This window comes from Ylistrum balloti, unplaced genomic scaffold, assembly GCF_031769215.1.
Source record: "Ylistrum balloti isolate Yb309-2 unplaced genomic scaffold, AGI_CSIRO_Ybal_v1 Utg370008, whole genome shotgun sequence".
In the NCBI taxonomy this organism is placed as follows: domain Eukaryota; kingdom Metazoa; phylum Mollusca; class Bivalvia; order Pectinida; family Pectinidae; genus Ylistrum; species Ylistrum balloti.
This window is the reverse complement of record NW_026782082.1, coordinates 430,188-453,804: the sequence shown is the minus strand read 5'-3', so window position 1 is coordinate 453,804 and position 23,617 is coordinate 430,188. Positions and strand designations below refer to the sequence as shown.

The following is a 23,617-nucleotide window of genomic DNA, read 5'->3' as shown; positions in this document are numbered from 1 at the left end:
GTGCTACTTGTTTAGCACAAATTTAACTCGAATTGTTTGGTGGAAACACATAAGGATAGTCTGGACAAGACGGCCTTGTTTGAGATGTCCGTGATGGGCAGTTATACATAATATTGACCACCTGTTTATCGCCTCGACTCATAAAACGGGTCCGTCCCATAGTCCTGAGATATTTTTCCTTATTACCAGACCCCTTAGGAATAATTGTGTATTCGCCATTCACACTGAAAGCCTGGAGAAAAAAAAACAACAATGTGTTTAAAAGGATAAAAACAACAGAAAATAGAGATATGCCAACAAAACGTCTCCTTTTTACCGTCGCTAGGAACGTGACAATACCGACTGAATTACCAATAATTATATGACGAGTGCAGAAGACGCTTACCTATCCGGAACACCTGTTCTTATTTCCTTCATATTGACCCTAGTATAACCGAATTTGAATAAAGATGTTGTTGCTTTATCAGTGGTGATTTCTTCGAGGTTTTTTTTATACGAATTCATTATCAAGAAAACAAGGCGGTAAAATATTTACAAAGATATTTAAACAGAAAATAATTAAACAAATAAAAGGGACATAAAATCCAATATTCTAGAATATGAAGCATTTTGTTATTAATCATACATTCATTAATCAATGGAGTAGAAAAGCGGAAGTAACAAAGCGGTTACAATTATCGCTTCCTGTGTGACAATAACTTCAACACGAAACTATACCCATTCGTATACTTACGCGATTACTGTAGTGCATAATACTTCTAAAATCATACGGAACTCCTCTGGAGTTGATAGTGTTGTAGCTAAAACGATTGAAATTTCCTCTCGTTCTCGGAATCACATTTTTGAATTTGATGTCAACATATTTGTCCCTGTCTGGTCTGGATTGTTCGTGAAATAGTCCTATCGCATGCAGCAGTTCGTGTGTGGAAATTCGCGACTGCAACAAAGAAAACTGTTTATGGGAAGGAACATAATGCATTTAACGCCACTGAGTCATGACAGAATGAGGTGACAGACATGTCGAAACTTTAAAAGAAGAAAAAAAAGAAATGATAGGTTCAATGACTGTTTTATTGAAACTAGCAGCAGCAACAACAACAAAAACAAAACAATAAACATAGGACACAAAATTAAATGCATTTAATACCATTGTGTCTGTATGCAAAATACTAACCCTTCTACATCTCTGACCAAGGACGAGATCTTGGGCGAGATAGCCGTGCCTCCATCTTACTGAATATCCTACGTATGATCTGCATCTAAAAGATGTTTAATATGTATGTTTAATTTGTAGTTACTGCTTTCAGATATAATTTTCTGTATGTAATCAATATGGCTATGCTGTGAATGTGAAATCAGCATCGTGCTTATTTGCTCCAAATTGAAAATTTTGAAAATGAATATAATCGTGCCTTTGTGTATTTGTGTGCAAAAATGAACGGCAGCAAAAAGACATGATTGTGAACAAAATACTGGATCGTATTTCTTGAAATAAAAAGTATACGGGGGTAAAATAGTCAAAATAATTCCATTTCTGCTTAACAATAACATCATTATATTAATCAGGCTATTTTCATACTTACAGAACAGAAACATCGCTGTCTCGTTTTGTATGTCCACAAAAAACTGAATATATAGAAGAGCATACGAAGACAGGTCACAAAGGCCTTGCAAAGTCCTCAATTTGTTTTTCATACAGATTGGTTACGTCTTGACTTTAAATCACAAGAATTTCGCAAGTTTGTAAGGATTTTAGGGAAATTGAGTTGTCGTCGTCATATTGTTCTACAGTAACTCTTTGTGCGGCATCAAGTCAGGCGTGTTTGATAGTCGTTAGTGTGCCTGTTGGTTCCATTGTTATTTAATATCTTATTCTCATTGGAAGACGTGACATTACTTTCTCGGGTTGACCAACATTTACATGGCGGGTGTCGTCGATGAAGCAGAAGACGCCCACTCTTCCAGAATGCCTAGTCTTATTCTCCTCGTACTATTTCAGGAGTTGTCAACAAAATCATAATGTAAACTCAAATTCCATAAAACAAAGGAAAAATATGAACAAAAGAAAGATTTACACGGAAACTCCTGAAAAAAAGTACAAGGAGAATAAGACCAGGTGTTCCGGAAGAGTAAGCGTCTTCTGCTTGCACAAAGCATCTCGGTAGGACTTATACATATGAATTTCATGACTAGGAATCCAAATTATATTTACCAGTCCCGTCAAATTTGAGTTAAAATCGTGATTACTTTTAAAAACAGAAGAAAAGGTTTAGGATGAAAAATTGATACTATAAGAATGCATATTTGTTTGACCTGCAAATTGTAGATTTCACTTACATCAGTGACAAATTGTATAAAGACACTTAACTATAAACAACGTAGCATACAACTGTAATTCTCGCCCAATTTTTTCCATTAGGGTTATCTCCCCTTACTGAATTATCACGCTCAGAGATACTTGAATACATCTCCATGTTTTCTGAAGAATAAACCAAATTAGCACTAACTGTATGTAGTAAAATTTAGATTGATTTTAGTTTCAGTTCCTTGGCAAAGTAAAAATATCAATATTATCAACAGAATAGTTTATCGCGGTGCTGAGTGTACCATAGTCTATAAAATTACACAAGACACTGACTGTAACAACCCATTACGTGCCCATATTTATATTTCGCGCACAGAGACTACTTGCGCGAGATGTAGATATCTGAGCGGAGAATACACGGGAGAAACATGATCTCCGGCGGTAACAATAGGGGCGTATGTGTAGTGTTACCTACTGCAAATGCCTATGTACGGGCCATTTCCATACAAAATACAGCTTGTGGCGAGTACTGTACATATAAACCCATTTGTAAGTATCATTTGTATACGTTTTGAAGCTGCCGTGTTGATAAACAGACACATATTGTTTGAATAGTTATTTATAGATATCGGGTATTAGTTGTCACGTGTAAAAACAGGTGCTATGATGTTGTGTATAGCGTCAAACGTCAGTATGATATTAGATTAATTAGTGATATGTTTTCATACCTGTAACATGGGCCATATCAGTATATTAAGGAGTCCTGGGCTGTATCTATGCATGATAATTTACTTAGTAGATAGGTCATTGTAAATATGTAATTTGATCCCGGATGAATTTAAAACATAGTAAGTGTATTATAACATTTGGTTTTGGAAGTATAGAACTGAATATTTCTATATAATTGTAGTTATGTCCAGTGAGGACTAATAAAGCTATATACCAGGCTTCAGTCCATGGTGAACTGGTGGATTAGGACAAAGACCAGGAGAAGAGTCTGATGATGTATTTTGATGTGTTGAGGAGTTCCATGTTGAACTGGTGTAGATACTTAGTATTTAGACAGGGCCAGACCGTTGGTGGAGTGGAGCTCTATCCTTTGATATTCTTTGTGGTACCGGCGATGTGGTGTCAGTGACGTGGTGTTGTGACGTGGTGTAGTGACGTGGTGTTGTGACGTGGTATTGTGACGTGGTGTTGTGACGTGGTGTTGTGACGTGGTGATGTGACGTGGTGATGTGACGTGTGTTGTGACTTGTTCCAAGGTGGAATGCTGCCCGCCTATAATGACTATTTTTACAGTGCATTACTATAATGGAAAACAGCCCATTAATGAACTATTATTACTTAGTGTGGTGTTTATAACGTTTGTGTTGTATTCTTAGGTATTTGTTTGAATGCGAGTGTAAATAGTGTAAATGTTTGTAGCTATTGTTCATATTGTAGGAAATAAATGTAAATAATGTAAACATGGTGTTTAGTCCTGCTGTCACTGCTATCATATGTACAACATGCTCATCCCGTTACACTGACTCACCATCATCAAATAGACAACACAGATCAATGCAGGCGAAAATCTTGCGAAACCGACCAACCGAATAGAGATATTAATTTAGCTTTTTCTCTACAAACTCTTCGACAATATTGGACCAAGCTCGTTTAAATTGGCAGGTCTTCGCTATTTCATCTGCTTTACCCTCAAAATAATATGTCATATTTTACTGCATTATGGTCGGTTTTTCAATATTACTGTAGAAAAAAACAGAGAATGTCCATTTTGTCAGGAAAGTGACCACAAACTCTTTCACGTCCGAGCAGGGATGAAATCTGATTGACTCTGGTAAAACCGTACTAACCTTTCTTGTGTGAAATGCTTGCATTATTTTTGTGACCAAAATTGAAATGTCTGTGATGTGTTTCGGCTCCCGGTGGTTAAAATTTTTAGATGTTATCGCGATTTGGGAGGGGATTCAGTTTAATCAAAATGGTTAAAAAGGTTAGCGAGATTTAAAGGGTTACCTCGTGTTTGTGATGTTTAAAGAGTTTAAGATGTGGTGGAGTTTCAATGATTACCGCGGATAAGTGAAGTATAATGTGTGTAACAAAGAGATGGTGAAGTTAAATGGTTACACCTGAATACTGAGGTTTAAAGGATTTTGTCGGATTAGGAAGGTTGAATGGCTTTTAAATGAATTAGCGAGGTTGAAAGGTTCTAAAGTTGGTGAGATTATAAGGCTTTAAAGCAGGGTAATGTGGCTTCAAGGGTTTCATCGGGTTTGTGAGGTGAAAAGGCTCTTAACAGTGTCAGTGATGTTGAAAGGATTTAATCCGGGTTAGTGAGGTTAAAAGGTTTCGAACCGGGTTATTGAGGTTAAAAGTATTGTAACTGGATTAGTGAGAGTTAAAGGGTTTAAACCGGGTAAGTGAGGTTCAGAGTTACACCAAGTTAGTAAAGAGTAAAGGGCTAAACAGAGTTGGTGAAGTTTAAAAGAAGTGAGGTTAAAAGATTTTAAACCGGATTAGTCAGTATATCGGCAACATTTCTTTAAATCAGAATTTGAGATAGTTGTAGTTGATAGAATCATCCCAAAATCTTACCCATTTCCATCGATTATTCGTATATGCGGCTTATGCGCAAGTGCTTCCGCTTTTGAAATGATATCAAAACATATACACGTGTTTTCCGAAATTCTGTTCATAGATTTAGCTATCCGTCTTTTGTGTCTGCTTCCTTAAAAAGAAATCGCACACTTGAGAAATAAACACAGACAACACAGGGACAGCAAATAATGACACATAACACCGTCCTAATATTAACTAAGAAAGTTATAGGAAGGCTGTCCTCGCTTGGATGGCTAAAGTAATAAACATTCAATGTATTATGATGGGTACTAAGCTGAATTTACTTGACTCAAAGATTAAAGATTCGAAATATTATGATAGGTACTAAGCTGAATTTAATTAAATCGTCTGTGTTAAATGCTTGATAAGAATTTTGTAAAAGTTGCTATTCTAGATGAATAGACTGATTAATTATCGCGAAGTATATATACATAGTATAATAAATTTTACCGAGAAAAATATAGACTTATTAATTACCTACATGAAAAAGCGTCTTTTTCAAGCTAAAATCGTGAACATTTGAACATTATTTTTATTGATTTACAGAAGCCTACTTACGAAACCTGTTGCTATCGATCCTAATTGGTACTATGCCATTCTGCCAGACCCTCCTGGAGTCCCTCCTTGCTGCTCGCTCCTTCCGAGAGAGAGGCATCAGTGATTCTATCCAACTTAGCAGGGTCATGTTCTTCTTCTGTTTTCCCAAGTTTTTCTCCAAGGCTTCTCCAAATAAATCCAATGTGCTTTAAAGTAAAACATCAGGGTTACCCTTATTTGTATATTTCAATGTTCCGTGTTTCTTCAGATAATGAAGTAGTTTGTTAATAAAGACTTATGTAATTTGATAATTCTCTGGTCGTTTATATTGTGTAAGAGTTGAACATACCTTTTGATTTGATTAATATTATTAACATACCTTTTATAGCCAATGAGGTTTATGTTACAAAAATTGACACAATATTTACACATTTCTCTGTATTTTTGCGAATTGTTCTATCTGCATTAAAATGTCTCCGTCAAATTTGACGATATCAGTGCCTGCTAGTAACTCCGGTTCGTTAAACGCAGTGCCAGGTACTGAAATAAATAAAACGGAAATAAATTATTTCATTTTTAAAACTTGATTTCATAAGGTTAAAGAATTAAGTTACGTTAGTAGATAAAGAGGAAATCTTTGAACGTCAGATTTGATGACGTAATACGCAAATGTAAAGAAGAAAGATGACGGTCCCTCATGGGCAACCCAAAAAAAAATTTAAAAAAAAAAAAAAAAATCATTGAAATATTTAATCGGACTGGGATGAAGCTGAGGAGGTCACAGAAATGGTAAATGAAACCTATGTGACGTCAAATGTTTCCCTACGTGATCCTATTATATATATTATCATATCTATATATTTTCGTAAAATAATATATTAGTCTCGAGGAAAAAATATGTAAATAAAACTGAAAGAAAATAAAACTTAAGCATTTTAAACAAAATGGCTTGATGAACAGAGGACTTTGGAACACTCACCAGCAGCGTCCATCAAAACATTATCGATTGCTTCCGTTTCATTCACTTCCCCGCCTATTTGCTCCATATCTGTTACTCCTGGAGTCAAGACGATATGTGGATTCTGTGGATTTACCAGCCACACATACATATTATTTAAGATAAGATAATACTACATGCATGTTTGCAATGAATTTTGCTTTGGATTTGCGCGTTGCTTATACGGTCAGTTTCCCATGGCCAATCACTGTACAATGGCCGATGATAGTACAAAGGAATAGCACCTTTAGATAATTTAGAGTTAGACACAGTAGAGCCAAACAATGAATTAAAACTGCATCATACAACTGTTTTGTCCTTCTGGGACTTGTCAGTGATGCTAAGGGCCTAAATTTTGAAGCCTAAGAGGTAACGAAAATCCAACGTGGTCAAAAGAAGTCAAAACTTAGACAGCAACCCCATAATTAAATTGATTTTATTGTTTTTATTTATCTGATAATCAATAGCAAAAAGGAGGTAAAGAAAGGCCATAAAGGTGGTATGGGGTATAGCTCAGAATCAATTCAATTAAAACATATGATGTTTGATTTAACCGAGAAAAAAAACCCAACAAACAAACAAAAGACATGTTTACAAATGAACTAGTAATTTTCTTACATACTTACTTCTGTCGAGTTAGTTAGCGGCACCGCATCTGAAACCTAAGAGAGAAAAGAATTTATAGAACACATTAACATGGTAATTATATTACAATACTTTAAGATGAAAAAACACAAATCGTTATCTCTTATTAACAGAATACGTGCTGTGATTAGTTGCAGCAAAGATAAGATTGAGACAAATAAAAATACATCTTCGGAACCATGATTATTACAGTTAGCATATTTATATATGTGCATTTAAATATTGTATCTGATTGGATCATATCGATCAAGTGACATATCTAACGTCGTATCTGATTTGATCAAATCGATCATGTGACATATTTATCAACGTATCTGATTGGTTCAAATCGATCATGTGACATATTTAACATCGTATCAGACGGATTTGATCACAATTATCAAGTGCTAGAATTTGCAGATGTCAATGCTATCTAAATTTTTGTCTGAATTTAATTTAACGGTGATCACGTGAAAACTTTTTCAAATATATTGAACAGCTTGAATCTTGAAATTACAAATTTGCATAGTGTCGACTTAAAGAAAAATGGAGGAATCATATATTTCATATTATTTGTATTTTCAAACCAGAAAATCAATACATATTCCGCAATTATTTTTTCTTTGCTTCCACGAAAACAAAGAAAAAACAATTACTTCCTAGCACAGTGAAGTATTCTTGTATTTTCTCTGTAAGTTTTACTTTCTAGATATCCATTTTCTCAACGAAGTGAACCAATCCGATATGTATCACGATATTAACATACGTTCATTAGAACTGCCAAAAGTTTCGCTTTGGATTCATTGGAGGAGTTACTGGCGATGAAATTTGTGATGCGGTCCAGAATCCTGCTAGCCCGGGCTGTATGTTGGACAAAGTGTACACCAGGCGAGTTTATCAACACCAGCCCAAAATTCAGCCACACTATACAAACTGGATGTAAAAGCATTTTCATGGCAGCTGAAAATAATAACATGTGAATTATGGGACGGGTGCTCAATTTCTGAATCTGAACTGCTAGAGAAGGCCCAACGTGAGGCAGCAAGAATTATCACAGGTCTGCCATCCTATGCTAATATTCATTCTTTAACTTTTGAAACTGGTTAAGAATCACGGTCTGCTAGGAGAAAGAGAAGGAAACATCATCTTTTATATAAAATGCGTACTAACAAAACTCCTGAATATCTATCTTCCTTACTTTCCTCTACTGTTCAAGGTGAAGTTCGTTATCCTTCGAGAAACAGTAATAATTATAGAATCCCATTCTGTCGTCTTTCAACTACCATGTCTTCTTTCTTGCCGTCTACTCTTCGGAGTTGGAATACACTTGATAGCTCTATCAGGTCATCAGCCTCGCTTAACTAATTCAAAAAGTCTTTAATACCTAACGATCTTCCTTTGTCTCCTTCTTACTTTGGTATTGGTAACCGTAAACTAAACATTATTCATACTAAGCTTAGACATAATTGCAGTTCCCTTAATTACGACTTATTTCGGATGAACCTTGTGGATATCCATAGCTGTGTATGTGGAAATATGTGTGAAAATGCCTATCACTTTTTCTTTGAATGCCATCGTTATAATGTTCACAGAAATGTCCTTTTCCAACGTTTAAATGATATGAATTTACAAGTTCACTGTGACTTAGATCTGCTCCTTAATGGAAATGATCAACTGTCCCCTGAAACAAACTCTGAATTTTTTTTTACGAGTCCAACATTTAATGAAAAGTAGCAACAGGTTTTAAACCATGAAACTCTGTTATAATTTTACTTCTGATGACGTCATCCCTTCTACCCCCTACCCCAACCCCCACTCCACCTCTCTCTCTCTCTCTCTCTCTCTCTCTCTCTCTCTCTCTCTCTCTCTCTCTCTCTCTCTCTCTCTTTAAAAATATATTAGCCAATATTTATGTAAATTATTGATGACTTAATATTGTGATGTTTTTGTTTTGTAATGTATTGAGGAAAGGACAACTATAAGTGGAAATAACTTGTGCCGGATCCTTTGGTAAATAATTTACAATAAAATATGTTTAATTCAAATTCAAATTCAATTCAAATAATAACAATAACAGTAAATATCGTGTCTACATTACTCTACTTTCCTTAATAGTAAATATCAATTTTTTTTACATCAGCTTCCATTAATATTACTGTACGTCTAGTAGAACTTGTTAAAACAATTATAGGATAACAAAGTAGACACAGTTGAGCCAAATGAGGAATCGAACTTCACCGTACAGATAGTTCGACCATCTCAGAATTGCAAAGGGCTTATATTGTGGGAACGAAGGAGCCGACTACGAAAAGTCCATATTGGTCGAATTCAATACCAACATCCGAAAGTTCGACAGTTTCCATAATTTTCGAAAAAACAAAAGTCTATGGCGAGTTTTATAAATCGACAATGAAATTGGAAGGAATTATGTATCGTTGTTGTATTTGAAGATATTTCATTAATAAATATTACGCTTTATTGCTAGATTTTCTTTCCTGTATGGGGTGTGGGAGAATGGGATTGATACTTTGATATTTTTCAGCAATTTTTCTTTATTCTGCTGAATTTCTTAAAACTCCTAATTTTTCTTATTTCATTGTTTATTTACTTTGTTATGATGATATATATATTGTTGAAAGTTACACATCCTTTATTTCGCTTATTTTGGTTGTTTCCTTTATCTTACTTGAAAAGCTTGATAAATATCATCAGTCAAAAGTCTTACCCTTGGGGACCACAGAATATAACTTAGCTATATCCTGCAGCAGCCATTATATCATCTACCGGCATTTCGTCTCATGACCTAAAAATAGGAAAGAAATAAAATAATTACAACCATATAGCTATTCATCTGTAACATACACATTTTTTTCTTAAACACAAAAGGGATATTGGGAAAGCTTCATAGTTCATCTCTTCAATGATCTTCCAAATGTAATCTAGAACAATAGTTAGGACCTGGTGCGTCATGGGCGATAAGGTTATGTAAACCTCCTACGTGTCTCTCGGAATGTGATAGTTACCTATTTTGCCAACCCCAAATACGTGCATGATATATAACGGCTTATTTAGAAACTTTCGTGCAGTAGCTAATAAGGCTCCAAACGCTTTGCGAGTTGCCTCCCTTACGTCAGTCTACGTGCACAACATCAGAGCCCATTAATGAATTAAACTCTCATACAGGTGTTCCGTCCTTATAGGACTCGTCAGTGGTACTAAAGAATTAAATTTCGAAGCCTAGGTGGCAACCAACGAAAGTCTGAGATGAAGAGGTGAACAATGGCAATAAACCGTATGTAATGAAAGGAATAATGAAAAACACCCTGTCACCTTTGGGGTTCGAACTACCGACCCTTCGGTCTCTAGCAGGACACTCTATAATAAACGGAAAATCTCGCTGAGGCTAGTAAGGCGACCTGTACTCCCGATTTCTACATTAACAAAATGGAACCGGTTTGTCAGGAAGCAGATATTACGGAGTATCCTATGTTGTTGTGGTTGTGTTTTTAGACAAGAAAATAGTTTTGGATAACATGTGATACGCCGCTTTCCGTATGTCATTCATGGAGGTAACCACTAGGCCAAATAAGGTGAAACTGCCTCAAACAAATCATCGCTACTGGCGAAAAACTAAGCAAATAAGTAAACAAACAAAACAAGTCTGTTGATATTCAAACAAATTTTATACACATCTAAATTGACGAATCTCATCTTAGCCATAAATAACATGCCCCACCACCACACCACCCCCCCCCTCCCCCAATTGTTACAATTGGATAGTGTGAATAGAAGATATTCCATGCGATTAAATGTAACCATAAATCAAACCAATCGTCTGGCATGTGACAGCTGTACATGATAACTCAGTTATGTTCATTTCAAGACATACTTGAATGTATCTTTTTGTAAGGTATACCTCCACATATGTTTGAATATCAAATTATTCATATTCTCTTGAACATCTGCAGTGACACACTGAATCGAGACAAATGGGGTGATGACAAATACAGAATACATATATGCCTCCTGTATATCGGAAGAAAGGCAAGCATTAGCAATTCGTGCAAACTAGTGCTAATCAGTGAACTTTGTATGCGTGACTTTCAGGTGATAATATATTAACTGCTATAAATCTGCCAGAAGCTAAAGTTCATGCGTACTGGAACAGAGAAACTAACACAGAAGGTGTGCCATGACCAGCATTTCATTCTTTTACACGAAGATCAGCATCTCCGTATATTGGAGGCACCTCAGTGTCTGGTGCATAGACGCCAACATTCGACAGAAAATGTGCCATGACCTGCATTTCGGTTTTTTTTTTTTTTTTTTTTTTCTTGTTTTTTCTTTTTGACACGAAGATCAGCATCTCAGTGTCTAGTGCAAAGAAGTCAACATTTGACCGTAAATGTGCTATGACCTGCATTTCGTGTCATTTTTGACACGGAGCTCGGTATACACTGACCTAAGAATATTAGAATATGAACTAGGTATCTGTTAAAGCGGCTATTACCTTAGATTTCAACATCGGGAAATGGATAATTCGGCATATGAATAATAAAATATATCCATAATAAAGCGATACATGCACCTATAACGTCAAATATATTGTTTTTCGTACATATTTTCGACGTCGGAACATTGTTTATCTTGCCTATTGTTTATGAAAATGTTCACGTTCGGTTTATTACGAAGAAAGCCGAGCGGGTCACGTGACTTGTCAAAGAAAAAATCGATAATTCGCGGGCGCTTAACTATTGGGGACCCAAAGGGGGTAAACACAATCGGAAGAGCAAAAAATACTCATTGTGCAGAAATGCACAGGAATTGATACTTTGTCTATACACATTAATATATATTGCACTGTTTATTATGAAGGCTATGTTTATCATCACGGTTGTTATTCTTACAGTAACACCAGTACCGTCATATTTTTTAAACTTAGAGCGAATACCCCCAATTGGGCCCCACCTTGTAGTCAACAACAAACACACGTTGTCGATAGTAAATTCAAACGAATAACACAACTATTTTCATTCACACTTATCAGATAACACTTTTAGTAGTGTTGTTCATAACATATTCACGCGTCAAATACTGGATATTGGATTATAATCAATGACGGGGGATACGTTATAATTATAGGGCTGACGTTAAGCTAACCAGTCAAGCAGCAGCTTCACAAATTCCGAATCCATATTCAGTCCAAGATCCGCCTTCATTTTACGCCATCTATCGATCTCCTGTCTAATATAAATTTTTGCTTGTCCTCTTTTCTGGTCTGATTCCTTCCTCTTACGCTTTCTGGCACTTTCTGTAAGGTAATTTTTAGGTCCTTGTCGCCTTTTCGTATTTACGTCCGCCATATTGCTTCTTTCTCGGCTTATACGCATGCGCAGCATCAGGGTTACGAGCGGTAATGTATGATCAAGACCGCAATGTTTACATTCTCTATTTTTTAGATATCAATAAAAACGGTTGCAGTGACTTTTAATTTTAGTAATTAACAGAAAGTTTTGTTTGTAACATACTATTGGAAAATAGAACGTTTTATATCGTTTTTTCGTAATGTTTTTAACATTATAGTCGCTTTAACTGAACATTAATTCATTCATACAAAAACAAACAACATATTAATCTACTTTGATAAAAAAATATTAACAAGTTCACAAAAATCGTTATCAAAAATCAAGATCGATGAGACATGGAAAAAATGAAAGAGTAGAGATGTTTATAATGACGCCATTGAAAAATAGATACAAGCAGAATGGGGTAACATGTTCCAAAAGAATAAGCGTCTTCTTGCCGATGATCTCCGCCATTAAAAGCCTGGTCAAATCAAGAGCGTCATTCTATATCATGAAATGACCCGAAACCAACAAACATACTTACACTACGGACATAGAAACCATCTAGCTTTACAGCACACAAACAAATTGGATGCTTTCTTTTCATACTGTAGTAGCGACCATATAATTTTACCATAGTCTTCATCCACTTTAACTCAAAACCCTGTCGTGTGGGTATATCTATCAGCTGTAAAGATCTTTCAATGAAAACGGTATATTATAAATAAGGTATTGAATAGAAAATTAAATGTGAATTGTAAACACTATTTAAAAGTAGAAATCTGTTAATATTTGCATAGTGAATAATCTTTAATTTTCGTTGGGGACTATTTTCCGTTGATAAATCACGGGTACCATAAATCGACAAACATAAATCTCCGCGAAACAACAAACACAGACAGTAACAGATTGTCGAGCATTTGTAATACTTCTTAATTTCATGAATGCTGTTAATCCATGAAATCAACTTCCAACAATGAGAACAATTTTGCTCCCCCCCCCGCCCTTACCTCCTCCCCTCCTCCCCTCTCCCCTGCGGACGTCATCGAGCCAGAAGACGCTTACCCTTACGGAACACTTGGTTTTATGCTCTTTACATAGTTTCAAGATATCCGTGTAAATATTTCCTTTCTTGAAATTTCCACCTAGTTTTCACGAATTCCAGTATAAAATAGATATTTTGGACTCAGTATTTTATTCATTTATTTAATTTTTATTTTTTTCATTTATTTATTTTTGTTTTTTTCTTTTCTTTTTTTTCTGCTTTAAATAAATCTTAATCATATAATACTTACCACCCTTACTGGTGTGACCTCTGGCAGCGAAACATATACAGTCTTGACTTACACATTTATAACTGTGATTGGTCAAACGGATCGGGAAACATGAACATCTATCAAAGTTGTGAAGTTTCCCGTAAGTCGCGCCGTTTGTTTTAATTCTTGTGCTATTTATAACACCAGGCATTTTAACAATGCTAAAACTGTGAATATTTAAATAATATCAAGCATATCTAAACATCTATTATACTATAACGAGAACCACGTGGCAGGCAATTAAAGTAGAAATTGTTCATTATCTTCCCGACTGGAATATAAATGCTTTCCTTGAGGATAAAAAGATAATAAACAGTATCCGTGTCATTCGGTTTTATTTTAGGATTCATGACGGTGACTCGACTTTTTTCAGATAATCCTTGTGTCAAGTCGTATTTCTTTGTAAAACTAACACGACTGTTGACCAAAAAAAATCCCTACTAGTGTATAACTAGGTTATGTAACTTCGGTTAGTAACACGTGACTTACAGTCCCCTATGTTTGTTGTTGAAGTGTATAACTAGGACATGTTAACTTCTGTAAGTAACACATCACTGAGAGTCCCCTGTGTTAGTTATTGAAGTGCATAACTAGGACATGTTAACTTCTGTAAGTAACACAAGTGTATAACTAGGACATGTTAACTTCTGTAAGTAACACAAGTGTATATAGGACATGTTAATTTCTGTAAGTAACACAAACGTATAACTAGGACATGTTAACTTCTGTAAGTAACACAAGTGTATAACAAGGACATGTTAACTTCTGTAAGTAACACATCACTGAGAGTCCCCTGTGTTAGTTATTGAAGTGCATAACTAGGACATGTTAACTTCTGTAAGTAACACAAGTGTATAACTAGGACATGTTAACTTCTGTAAGTAACACAAGTGTATATAGGACATGTTAATTTCTGTAAGTAACACAAACGTATAACTAGGACATGTTAACTTCTGTAAGTAACACAAGTGTATAACTAGGACATGTAAACTTCTGTAAGTAACCCAAGTGTATAACTAGGACATGTTAACTTCTGTATGTAACCCAAGTGTATAACTAGGACATGTTAACTTCTGTAAGTAACACAAGTGTATAACTAGGACATGTTAACTTCTGTAAGAATCCCAAGTGTATAACTAGGACATGTTAACCTTTGTAAGTAACACCGGTGTATAACTAGGACATGTTAACTTCTGTAAGTAACACAAGTGTATAACTAGGACATGTTAACTTCTGTAAGTAACACAAGTGTATAACTAGGACATGTTAACTTCTGTAAGTAACACAAGTGTATAACTAGGACATGTTAACTTCTGTAAGTAACACAAGTGTATAACTAGGACATGTTAACTTCTGTAAGTATCCCAAGTGTATAACTAGGACATGTTAACCTCTGTAAGTAACACCGGTGTATAACTAGGACATGCTAACTTCTGTAAGTAACACAAGTGTATAACTAGGACATGCTAACTTCTGTAAGTAACACAAGTGTATATAGGACATGCTAACTTCTGTAAGTAACACAAGTGTATAACTAGGACATGCTAACTTCTGTAAGTAACACAAGTGTATAACTAGGACATGTTACCTTCGGTTAGTAACACGTGGCTGACAGTCCCCTGTGTCTGTTACTGAAGTGTATAACTAGGACATGTTAACTTCTGTAAGTAACACAAGTGTATATAGGACATGCTAACTTCTGTAAGTAACACAAGTGTATAACTAGGACATGCTAACTTCTGTAAGTAACACAAGTGTATAACTAGGACATGTAAACTTCTGTAAGTAACCCAAGTGTATAACTAGGACATGTTAACTTCTGTAAGTAACACAAGTGTATAACTAGGACATGTTACCTTCGGTTAGTAACACGTGGCTGACAGTCCCCTGTGTCTGTTACTGAAGTGTATAACTAGGACATGTTAACTTCTGTAAGTAACACGTCACTTACAGTCCCCTGTGTTTGTTATTGAAGTGTATAACTAGGACATGTTAACTTCTGTAAGTAACACAAGTGTATCACTAGGACATGTTAACTTTTGTAAGTAACACGTCACTGACAGTCCCCCGTGTTTGTTATTGAAGTGTATAACTAGGACATGTTAACTTCTGTAAGTAGCTCATCACTGACAGCGCCCCCTCACGGAGTTTAGATACTAAATCATCACGTTTAAAACACAGGGGGGCTTACCTTTGCAGTGATAGACTTAATATACAGAGATTGATCACATCTCAGGACGCAATGTACTCATAGCTTAATATGATGAATTTCATTGTGACTTTAAGCAAAAAGCACACTTCTTTGTTTTTCTAATGTTCTCTTATGACTAAACTTGAAGTAATCAAAACAGCTGGAAATGCTTGTTTCTATAAGATACCCAAGACAGAAGATGAATTCGGTGTTTCGTGTTACTGTTAAGCTGCCTATGCTATCACGGCAAGCGTTATTATCTTGTCCTACAACGACAACACTGATTCTTACTAATACCTGGATATACAGAGTGCCGAGGTATTGGTCTAGAAATAACGTTATTGATCAGGAAAAATACCTATACATATTTAGGTTAAACTGTTTAAAGTGTCATCCAGCTAATACAATAATACCTGGCCCAAGTGAAGCAAGATATTGACCCGTTTAAGATGAAAGAGGTAATTTATCCGATACAAGATCCCAAACTCAATCCTGGATTCAAAAACATATGTCTTTTTAGGAATTCTACATACTTTACAAAAATAAACAGTATTCTTCATGTATTTATGATTTCAATTATTAGCTTTGTTGACTAAAAATAGTCGTTTTTCTATTTTCAGATTTCCCCCATTTTTTCAGTATTGTTAACTCACATGATTTCGTCAAGTCATTGTTATTGACGATAACCCGACTTGGTAAAATCGTGAAAAATGCTTAAAACACCTAAATATTCATTACTAATGAAAAGTGAAAAAGAAAAAAAAAGTTATGTCAAGCATAGACAATGTAATGTTCAAACATAACATAATGTATATACATACAGTTCGATTATATAGTGTTTTTACTTGATGACCCCTTAAGCTCCTTGTCATACACAATTTTGAAGGGCAGATATTAGATTGCTAAAGGTTTGAGACACTGCTATTGACATCGGTACTAAGGACTTTTTAATCAATTTATACCCGGATTGCCCTCTGTTCTCTTTGTACCTTTGTGGATCGAAGAGGTTACGGAAGTTTTAAGGCCAAGGAAAAAATTAGAATAAAACAAATGTACAAAGTAGGTTACATTGCAATATAACCTAATAAAGCCGGTAAAAAAATTAAAAAAAACCCAAAAATAATCAAAAATTATATTTGGATGACACGGATCAGCACATACACATGTACTTGAAATTCTTCTAAAATTATTAGATATACAAGATATTTAATGATATATAGGGCTATAACATCGTGTTGATTTAGACACTTCTTTCTTTCACTTTGGTTTTCCTCGGTCGACTCCTGGGCTCAATAATTAGTCCCTTAGCATCACTGACGAGTCCTAGAAGGAGGAAACAGCTACATGATACAGTTAAATTCATATTGTGGCTCTACTGTGTCTAATTCTAGATTTAGGCCTTTAGTATCACTGACGAGTCCTAGAAGGAGGAAACAGCTACATGATACAGTTAAATTCATATTGTGGCTGTGTGAGGCCTTTAGTATCACTGACGAGTCCTAGAAGGAGGAAACAGCTACATGATACAGTTAAATTCATATTGTGGCTCTACTGTGTCTAATTCTAGATTTAGGCCTTTAGTATCACTGACGAGTCCTAGAAGGAGGAAACAGCTACATGATACAGTTAAATTCATATTGTGGCTCTACTGTGTCTAATTCTAGATTTAGGCCTTTAGTATCACTGACGAGTCCTAGAAGGAGGAAACAGCTACATGATACAGTTAAATTCATATTGTGGCTCTACTGTGTCTAATTCTAGATTTAGGCCTTTAGTATCACTGACGAGTCCTAGAAGGATACATGATACAGTTAAATTCATATTGTGGCTCTACTGTGTCTAATTCTAGATTTAGGCCTTTAGTATCACTGACGAGTCCTAGAAGAATGAAACAGTTGAATTATATCATTAAATTCATTTTTTGGCTCTACTCTATCTTATCCAAATTTATATAATATGGTTAATTAATCTTCAAACGCTTTGTGTAACAATATGATGAGTAGTTTACACTTAAATCTTTAATCTTATTTGACCCCAAAACACACAGATATCATTTTTGAAGATAATTGAGGACGTCCAAATCCACCCATATATAGTTACGATGAACACGAATTCAATACAATTGAGAATTCAGTACGATGAAGCTTAAATACCGCTGATACACACAGTAATTTAGATATGTGTATGTAAATCCTCGTTTATCATACGGTAGAAATTGAGATTATCCTGTCTGTGGACACTGCCCTGTTGTATACCTGGACGTTGTTGTGGTGTCGTTAGCATTGTAAGCCGTATCGTTATCCAAACTATCATTAAAAATCGTAATCTATTGACAGTTTAATTAAAATAGAAAATTTACAATAAGCTTATAAAGCATTGAAATTAATTTACATGTTGAAATACCTGGATATATCTTACACGGGAACTGATAAGTCTGTAAGGCGATTATCGTAGTCGCACAATTGAAGATAAATGTATTAGGCGATCATCAGGGAGAAGGTACAAAGGTGTTACCGGACCTTGATAAATACCGAGTTTATTGCGCCGACAATGAGTGATACTTAGTGTAAACTTTTTATTACTAAATGGAATGTGTAATTACAACAGGGCAGATATAGCCGTCTACAATTAACGAAATTCCGTCAGACAATTGAAGTCACTATGAGAAAGGTCAACTTTTAACTCGTCCACCCAAAAATAATTAAATTAGAAACGAAATGAATTAATACATATAATATTGATGTAAATATGAAAATAAATTTTTAATGTTGAAAATGTGCCGTGACGGGTTTGAGACATACGCACATACAATATGATGTTTTTTGTTTTTTTTTTTTTTTTTTGGAACATAAACACTTTTGCAACAGTGAATGTAGAAGATAATGTTTAAATACTCTGTTGTCAGCAGAAAGCACTTGTGGATGTAAAATAAGTGTTATAAAGAATGTCTGCCGAATTTTGAATGAAATGCATTATACGGATTTTTTCGTCTGTTCTGGATTCCTCAGTGGCCGGATATGTCTAAATAAAATCAAAGAAGCCACAGACAAATCGAAAAATAACAAAACAAAACCCAACATGTCAACAGAATCTGAATATAACTAAACTCAACATCATACTTCTGAAAATGCAGTACAATGATAATAAGACCACGCGTTCCGGAAGAGTAAGCGTTTTATGTTACATCGCTGACACCCGCCATGTATTTAAATCTTGGTCAGTCGTGGTAAGTAATTTCACGTTCCCAGCTAACCACACGATAAACAAAACGGAACTAGCAGGCTTCATATACGGCAAGGATTTATTACCCAGCGGTAACATTGTCACGACCGTATACTCGCTATGATTTCTTTTAAAAACTTTTAAATATATTCAATGTGTTACAACACGTTTCTATAGCTATTGATTAAGGAACATGCTCTTCGATTTATTGAGCGCTGATTGAATATTTGAGCGTTATTTTGGTTTTTAGTTCCGGAACACTTCGTCTTATTTCACTTTTCTTAACGTTTTAGTAGTCTCTGTGTAAATCATTTTGTTAATATTTTGTCTTAGTATTTATTGAATTTGAGTTTAGAATAGGAATCCGTTTACCTGTTATTTTCTTGATTTTTTTTATATCAACACTAGTTAAAATTTGATCTGTATCTTGTCGATAGCTACACTGTTACCTTAATCAGACTAATGACTGAGATATATAACAGCAATGCTGTGGTACAATACCGCAACTTGTGGACAACTTATTTATGGAACATTTGGAGAAAGAATCTTTCATTGCTGCCCCTGGGAGTACAAGTCTACAATGAGGAGGCATTAAGTTGGCGACATATTGGAGAATGACTTATACAGAGTTTAAATACGAGTGTCTATGAAATAGATACCACTATCAGCATCAGATTCACACACAGGGAAGAAATAAAAAACAAAATACATTAACTTTACATTTTTTTTTACAAAGAAGGATGACAACATAGTCATATATTGTTTAAAAAGACATATTTAGAACTAAGAGACATTTAGCTTACATAGATCACGCGTCTTACGTGATCACGTGAATACAAAATGTACCACAAATGGGCTATACAGGTCCCATGGGTATCGTGCTTTTCAAAATCCAGCGATTTCTCCAACACAAAGGCTGTATTGACTAAGACTATTTTCACATCCGAGTTTTTTTTAAGATAATGAGATTCACTGAATTCTATTTATGATATAGCTGGTATCCAAATCTACTTTTTCTATAATTAAACTGTGTTGATCCCGGTAATGGACCCTCCAATTATAGAGTAATTCTTAATTTGACATGTTGTGATATCTGTTTTTTATAATAATTTTGCCTAAATGTAGGTTAATAAAATTCAGTAAATTAAAATCACATGATAAATGATTACATGCATGGTCACTGATCTTACCTATGAATGTTGAAAAATGTCAATTAAATTCGAGCACTGTTACGTCATGTCCAATGCTATTGTTTTAATTAACTATTGACTGCCATTTTCATGAAGTTAGCCCAGTCTTTTACAAGCTCAAAGACACTCGTATCTTGTTAATTAATGGCTTAGTGATGAGTGACCAAATATGGTGAGTTCACTAAAGGTCATGTTTTGTGTTAAATGGTTAATTTCGGATTTTTTACATTAATTTCTTTAAAATGTTTAAAATTCTAATATTCACGAAATTATAACACTTTTAGAGAGAAATTGATGAAGATTATCAACTTGAAACTGACGCTGGTCGGCACTCGCCGTTGTGTCTACCGCCGTTTGCTGTTTTGATCGAAGATAGCAAAGTTCATCACGTGACATTTTGGAACCTCGTTTTAAACCGTCGCTTTGTTATGATTTCTAGATATGTATGTACAAATACTTTGTTAACACTCTCCGATCTTTAATGGTATGAATTAGTGTTGGGTCGCTCCTATTTTATTATAATATTTTGATAAAATGGCTATGCAAGCATTTAAATATTATAATAATGAGAAGGTGAACAGATATTTAAATGTTATAATGATTTTTATCGCCTTTTGAATGAAAATCTAACCATTTAGTCCATTTTAAACAAATATTCCAGGAACTATATCCAGCCGCCACGAATTTACTAAAGCAAGTATCAACGCTGCTGAACCTTGTCCACTTAAATTTAGCACTTTTTAGCAGACAATTATCACCAGAACAGTTGGTAAGTACGAGCTCACGGAATCTCCAGAGGTAACACCCAGATGGGACGAGCTCACCTACATCGAAATGTCCCAAATTGACATCCGACTGGAATGAGCTAACTGAGTTCATTTAATCTCCGAAAATGATATCCAGCTGGGACTAGCTAATATAAAACTTGATACCTGGTACAGACATTCAGCTAGGGTCAGTTCACTAAAAGTCTAGAACTGACACCCAGCTGTGATAAGATCACTAAATCTCTTGAACTGACACCTAGCTGTGACAAGTTCACTAAATCTCTTGAACTGACACCTAGCTGTGACAAGTTCACTTAATAACTGGAACTGACACCCAGCTGTGACAAGTTCACTTAATCTCTGGAACTGACACTCAGCTTTGACAAGTTCACTTAATAACTGGAACTGACACCCAGCTGTGACAAGTTCACTTAATCTCTGGAACTGACACTCAGCTTTGACAAGTTCACTTAATAACTGACACCCAGCTGTGACAAGTTCACTTAATAACTGGAACTGACACTCAGCTGTGATAAGTTCACTTAATCTCTGGAACTGACACCCAGCTTTGACAAGTTCACTTAATCACTTTAACTTACACCTAGTTGTGACAAGTTCACTAAATTTCTGGAACTGACATCCAGCTGTGACAAGTTCCCTACATCTCTGGAAATGACACTCAGCTGTGATAAGTTCACTTAATCTCTTTAACTTACACCTAGTTGTGACAAGTTCACTAAATTTCTGGAACTGACATCCAGCTTGGATCATTTCCCTAAGTCAAAAGAACTGACACCAAGCTGGGATTGTAGAATAATATATAACACAGCCAGTAGAAGATAAGTGTGCGACGTTTTGATGTCTATTTTATCAGATTTATAGCCAGTGTGCAGCATGCTAGAATTGACACACTAAAGTAAGATTGTAAGGAAACGACCAACTCCCGTCCCAATACTAAAACATATAATGAGTGCACAAAATTTGAGTCCTTCTGAAACGTCACGAGGCTTTGACTCAGATATACTTGTCCCAAAAATCACTGCTCAATACTACTTTTAAATAACATATGAAAAACTGTTTTAAACGATCTTATATCCCCTGAAGCTTGGAATTACAGTTGGAGTTGGGAGTATTTTCGCGAAGAAAAAATAAATACTTCACAGCCCAGTAAATAACAGAATATTTAAGTTTTGAAAAGTCCGAATTTTTAATCATTATTGGGTTATAAATACACGATATCACAAAATGTAAGCTACATTTTGGCTCGGGACGCAAATGACTCTCCGAAGGCTCGCCACGGGACAAAATTGACTCTCCGAAGGCTCGCCACGGGACAAAATTGACTCTCCGAAGGCTCGCCAAGGGACACAATTTACTCTCCGAAGCCTCACCACGGGACAAAATTGACTCTCCGAAGGCTCGCCATGGGACACAAATGACTCACCGAAGGCTCGCCATGGGACAAATTGTCTCTCCGAAGGCTCGCCACGGGACAAAATTGACTCACCGAAGGCTCGCCACGGGACAAAATTGACTCTCCGAAGGCTCACCACGGGACAAAATTGACTCACCGAAGGCTCGCAAAGGTACAAAATTGACTCTCCGAAGGCTCGCCATGGGACAAAATTAACTCACCGAAGGCTCGCCACTTTTGTCTTTCTACACCCAAACCAAAACACATTTTATTTTTTGATACACTGACCCAATTTCCTGAATATACCCTCTAATATATTATTTTATTTCATTTCTCATAATATCTACACCATCCATTGAATAATTGGCGAGGATGACTGAGAGACTTTACCGCGTAAGTGAAACACGCGCTCTGTTACATCAAATCTTACGTAAAAGCTTAGTTATAAATTGTCAGGCAGACCATTACAAACATGGTTTTTACTTTCCTCTTTTAGATAATGTTAATATGCAAAATATTCTAATTTCTTTTTCGTTATAGTTTACATCGTAATCAAGACCATAAGCTTCAAGACTTCATTCACGGATTGCTTTATATGCACATGTTAAAGGCTTAAGCGGTATTTAATCGGGACACTAAAATGAATTATGTCAAATAAAAAAGTGTTACACTTTCTTATAATATTTATTTTATGCGTATTTCTACTACACAAGGTCGATGTTATTCAACTCTCAAGACATCAAATAATTATTTCAGCTGTTGTATAAATATGTGTTATACCACATATGTTAATGACACTTTAGCATGTTTTGACTGACGGAATGAACTTTGACAAAAAACGCAGAATAGGTAGTCTACGGTTGTTTTCATTAAAAAAAAATAGAAAAACAGAAAAAAGATTTCTATCCTGTATTGCTTCTGAAATTGTCAATTTTGAATACAAGCGAAGGTGTTTCAATAAAGATAATATCATTGCGCTACAACTGATGATGTAAATAAAACTTAAGATATTTTTTTTTCATTTTGGTAGAAACGGGTCCCACAAAATCGTAGTTGTGATATATAGCACATGCATTTCTTTCAGTCT

The 23,617-nt window shown here is 35.3% G+C and overlaps 1 protein-coding gene across 1 annotated transcript; it reads right to left on the bottom strand.

The window, feature by feature from the left end:
- Positions 1-22: 22 nt before the first annotated feature.
- Positions 23-11,391, bottom strand: LOC132548321 (protein SpAN-like). Its single transcript, XM_060212176.1, has 11 exons — positions 11,302-11,391; positions 9,870-9,888; positions 7,852-8,045; positions 7,088-7,123; positions 6,444-6,546; positions 5,893-6,004; positions 5,482-5,670; positions 4,904-5,032; positions 1,175-1,259; positions 734-937; positions 23-232 (listed from the first exon to the last, which is right to left on the bottom strand). Exons 1-11 carry the CDS (start codon positions 11,389-11,391, stop codon positions 23-25), a joined length of 1,371 nt encoding a protein of 456 aa, XP_060068159.1.
- Between the last annotated feature and the right edge of the window lie 12,226 nt (positions 11,392-23,617).

Bases quoted from the DNA above. Each gene is read 5' to 3' on its own strand.
- LOC132548321 (XM_060212176.1), bottom strand. From the start codon at position 11,391: ATGCAGGTCATGGCACATTTTCTGTCGAATGTTGGCGTCTATGCACCA. The intron at 7,124-7,851 runs GTATGTTAATAT...TTTCTCTCTTAG, and splicing joins TTTTGGCAGTTCTAATGAAC to GTTTCAGATGCGGTGCCGCT. The intron at 938-1,174 runs GTTAGTATTTTG...TCTTTGTTGCAG, and splicing joins TTGGTCAGAGATGTAGAAGG to TCGCGAATTTCCACACACGA.